The sequence below is a fragment of the Entelurus aequoreus genome, linkage group LG08 (genome assembly GCF_033978785.1).
Source record: "Entelurus aequoreus isolate RoL-2023_Sb linkage group LG08, RoL_Eaeq_v1.1, whole genome shotgun sequence".
Classification (NCBI taxonomy): domain Eukaryota; kingdom Metazoa; phylum Chordata; class Actinopteri; order Syngnathiformes; family Syngnathidae; genus Entelurus; species Entelurus aequoreus.
In genome coordinates, this window is record NC_084738.1 from 72,695,987 (window position 1) to 72,700,714 (window position 4,728).

At 36.0% G+C, this 4,728-nt stretch overlaps 1 protein-coding gene across 1 annotated transcript in view; it reads right to left on the bottom strand.

Moving 5' to 3' along the window:
- The window catches only part of ifnphi1 (interferon phi 1), a 5,630-nt gene continuing 902 nt past the window's right edge, over positions 1-4,728 (bottom strand). Inside the window, exons 3-5 of the mRNA XM_062057523.1 lie at positions 1,316-1,564; positions 176-238; positions 1-96 (exon numbers count right to left, since the gene is read on the bottom strand). Of these exons, the coding sequence (XP_061913507.1) occupies positions 1-96; positions 176-238; positions 1,316-1,564 (408 nt within the window). The remainder of the gene's footprint in view (positions 97-175; positions 239-1,315; positions 1,565-4,728) is intronic.

Genomic DNA, 4,728 nt, shown 5'->3' on the forward strand with positions numbered 1-4,728 from the left:
TTAAATTAAATGGCTGGATGGGAAGAGCTGGGTGGCACGGAAAAGATGTGACTTGACTTCCTTCCTGATCATCTCCCAGGCCTCCGCACTGTACTCCTGCAAACATTATTATTATTATTATTATTATTATTATTATTATTATTCGTGTGTGCGCTGAATGTAAACAAGGACCCACCTTTTCTTCCAGAACCATGCGTGACAGTTCCTTGAAATACTCTCGCAGAGGTTGTTGTTTGCTCTTCTTCCCACTCCTGTTGTGTAGCTCGTCCATCAGTGCGATCTAACACAGGGATGATGTCATTCAAGTCATTTTCACCTGGGCCTTGCATGTACAAGTACTATACTTGCATGTACAAGTACTATACTTGCATGTACAAGTACTATACTTGCATGTACAAGTACTATACTTGCATGTACAAGTACTATACTTGCATGTACAAGTACTACTTGCATGTACAAGTACTATACTTGCATGTACAAGTACTATACTTGCATGTACAAGTACTATACTTGCATGTACAAGTACTATACTTGCATGTACAAGTACTATACTTGCATGTACAAGTACTATACTTGCATGTACAAGTACTATACTTGCATGTACAAGTACTATACTTGCATGTACAAGTACTACTTGCATGTACAAGTACTACTTGCGTGTACAAGTACTATACTTGCATGTACAAGTACTCTACTTGCATGTACAAGTACTATACTTGCATGTACAAGTACTATACTTGCATGTACAAGTACTATACTTGCATGTACAAGTACTATACTTGCATGTACAAGTACTACTTGCATGTACAAGTACTATACTTGCATGTACAAGTACTATACTTGCATGTACAAGTACTATACTTGCATGTACAAGTACTATACTTGCATGTACAAGTACTATACTTGCATGTACAAGTACTATACTTGCATGTACAAGTACTATACTTGCATGTACAAGTACTATACTTGCATGTACAAGTACTATACTTGCATGTACAAGTACTCTACTTGCATGTACAAGTACTATACTTGCATGTACAAGTACTATACTTGCATGTACAAGTACTATACTTGCATGTACAAGTACTATACTTGCATGTACAAGTACTATACTTGCATGTACAAGTACTACTTGCATGTACAAGTACTATACTTGCATGTACAAGTACTATACTTGCATGTACAAGTACTACTTGCATGTACAAGTACTCTACTTGCATGTACAAGTACTATACTTGCATGTACAAGTACTCTACTTGCATGTACAAGTACTACTTGCGTGTACAAGTACTATACTTGCATGTACAAGTACTACTTCTATTCCACTTACGCAGTCCTGCAGGTCATCTCTCTCCCTGTAGACGACTGCGAGAAAGTGCTCCAGCGTTGTTTCATCCCAGGATGCAGAAGAAATGTTTTCATGGTCAAACAGATCCTGCACCTCCTGCAGGAGATGAGCCACGAAAGTGAGACGATGCTCAACCTGCGAGAGGGGGGAAGAAAAAAAGACATGGCGGTGAGGGACATCCAGTAGGAAAAAAATGACATCCAAGGTACCAAAAAGCTCCCTGAGATAAAAGTGTAATAAAGCCATGATATTGGAAAGGTTTTAAATATGTTGCCAACCTCTGGCACACCCTTTCCCAGTCTGTGGAACACTCTCCCTGACCACCTGAGGGCACCACAGACTGTGGATGTTTTAAAAAAGGCTTAAAAACCCTTCTTTTAAAAAATAAAAAAATAATTTAAAAAATTAAGTCTTTTTTTAGATATATGTGTGCTAGTTCTAGCTATTTTTTTTAAATTATTTTTTTACTATTTATTTTACAGCTATTTGCGGTTCTAGCGTTGTTGTTTTTTGTTTTTTTTTTTAAATGCACTGTAACACTTTGAGGTTTTTTGCTCAATGTAAAGTGCTTTTTACAAATAAAATCTAATAAAGGCTTAGTGGCCTGCGAGAGGAAGAAAAAAAAGACATGGCTGTGAGGGACATCCAGTAGAAAAAAAATGACATCCAAGTTCCCAAAAAGCTCCCTGAGATAAAAGTGTAATGAAACCATGATATTGGAAACATTTTAAATATCTAGCACACCCTTTCCCAGTCTGTGGAACGCTCTCCCTGACCACCTGAGGGCACCACAGACTGTGGATGTTTTTTAAAAAAAGGCTTAAAAACCCTTCTTTAAAAAAAATAAAAATAAAATAAAAAGCCTTTTTTTATATATGTGTGTGCTAATTCTAGCTATTAGGCTGTTCTACTTTTATTTTATTTTATTTATTTTTTACTATTTATTTTACTTATTGGGGGCAGCTATTTGTGGTTCTAACGTTGTTGTTTTTTGTTGTTTTTTTAAATGCACTGTAGCACTTTGAGGTTGTTTGCTCAATGTAAACTGCTTTTTACAAATAAAATCTATTAAAGGCTTAGTGGCCACCCTTTCCCAGTCTGTGGAATGTTCTCCCTTACCCCCTGAGGGCACCGCAGACTGTGGATGCTTTTAAAAAAAGGCTTAAAACCCCTTCTTTAAAAAAAAAAAAAAAAAAATTTTCTTAGATATATGTGTGCTAGTTCTAGCTATTAGGCTGTTCTAGTTTTTATTTTATTTTTTTGGCTATTTATTTTACTTATTGGGGGCAGCTATTTGTGGTTCTAACGTTGTTCTTTTTTGGGGTTTTTTAAATGCACTGTAGCACTTTGAGGTTGTTTGCTCAACGTAAATTTATTTTACAAATAAAATGTATTAAAGGCTTAGTGGCCTGCAAGAGGGGGAAAAAAGACATGGCTGTGAGGGACATCCAGTAGGAAAAAAAATGACATCCAAGGTCCCAAAAAGCTCCCTGAGATAAAAGTGTAATGAAACCATGATATTGGAAACGTTTTAAATATCTAGCACACCCTTTCCCAGTCCGCAGACTGTGGATGCTTTTAAAAAAGGCTTAAAACCCCTTCTTTAAAAAAAAACAAAAAAAACAAAATTTTCTTAGATATATGTGTGCTAGTTCTAGCTATTAGGCTGTTCTAGTTTTTATTTTATTTTTTTACTATTTATTTTACTTATTGGGGGCAGCTATTTGCGGTTCTAGCGTTGTTGTTTTTTGTTTTGTTTTTAAATGCACTCTAGCACTTTGAGGTTTTTTGCTCAATGTAAACTGCTTTTTACAAATAAAATCTATTAAAGGCTTAGTGGCCTGCGAGAGGAAGAAAAAAAAGACACGGCTGTGAGGGACATCCAGTAGGAAAAAAAATGACATCCGGGTCCCAAAAAGCTCCCTGACATAAAAGTGTAATAAAACCGTGATGTTGGAAACATGTTAAATATGTTGCCAACCTCTGGCACACCCTTTCACAGTCTGTGGAACACTCTCCCTGACCATCTGAGGGCACCACAGACTGTGGATGCTTTTGAAAAAGGCTTAAAAACCCTTCTTTTAAAAAAAAGAAGTTTTTTTTAGATACATGTGTGCTAGTTCTAGCTATTAGGCTGTTTTAGGTTTATTTTTTTATTTGTTTACTATTTATTTTACTTTTTGGGGGCAGCTATTTGTGGTTCTAGCGTTGTTGTTTATTTTTATTTTTTTAAATGCACTGTAGCACTTTGAGGTTGTTTTCTCAACGTAAATTTATTTTACAAATAAAATCTATTAAATGCTTAGTGGCCTGCGAGAGGGGGAAAAAAGACATGGCTGTGAGGGACATCCAGTAGGAAAAAAATGACATCCAGGTCCCAAAAAGCTCCCTGAGATAAAAGTGTAATGAAACCATGATATTGGAAGCGTTTTAAATATCTAGCACACCCTTTCCCAGTCTGTGGAACGCTCTCCCTGACCACCTGAGGGCACCACAGACTGTGGATGTTTTAAAAAAGGCTTAAAAACCCTTCTTTAAAAAAAAAAATATTTAAAAAAAAGCCTTTTTTTTATATATGTGTGTGCTAATTCTAGCTATTAGGCTGTTCTAGTTTTATTTTATTTTATTTATTTTTACTATTTATTTTACTTATTGGGGGCAGCTATTTGTGGTTCTAACGTTGTTGTTTTTTGTTGTTTTTTTAAATGCACTGTAGCACTTTGAGGTTGTTTGCGCAATGTAAACTGCTTTTTACAAATAAAATCTATTAAAGGCTTAGTGGCCACCCTTTCCCAGTCTGTGGAACGCTCTCCCTTACCCCCTGAGGGCACCACAGACCGTGGATGCTTTTAAAAATGGCTTAAAAACCCTTCTTTAAAAAAATTAAAAAAATAAAAAAAAAAATTTAGGTATATGTGTGCTAGTTCTAGCTATTAGGCTGTTCTAGTTTTTATTTTATTTTTTTTGCTATTTATTTTACTTATTGGGGCCAGCTATTTGTGGTTCTAGCGTTGTTGTTTTTTGGGGGGGTTTTAAATGCACTGTAGCACTTTGAGGTTATTTGCTCAATGTAAAGTGCTTTTACAAATAAAATCTATTAAAGGCTTAGTGGCCTGCGAGAGGAAGAAAAAAAAGACATGGCTGTGAGGGACATCCAGTAGGAAAAAAAATGACATCCGGGTCCCAAAAAGCTCCCTGACATAAAAGTGTAATAAAACCGTGATGTTGGAAACATGTTAAATATGTTGCCAACCTCTGGCACACCCTTTCCCAGTCTGTGGAACACTCTCCCTGACCACCTGAGGGCACCACAGACTGTGGATGCTTTTGAAAAAGGCTTAAAAACCCTTCTTTTAAAAAAAACAAAACAAAAAAAAAAA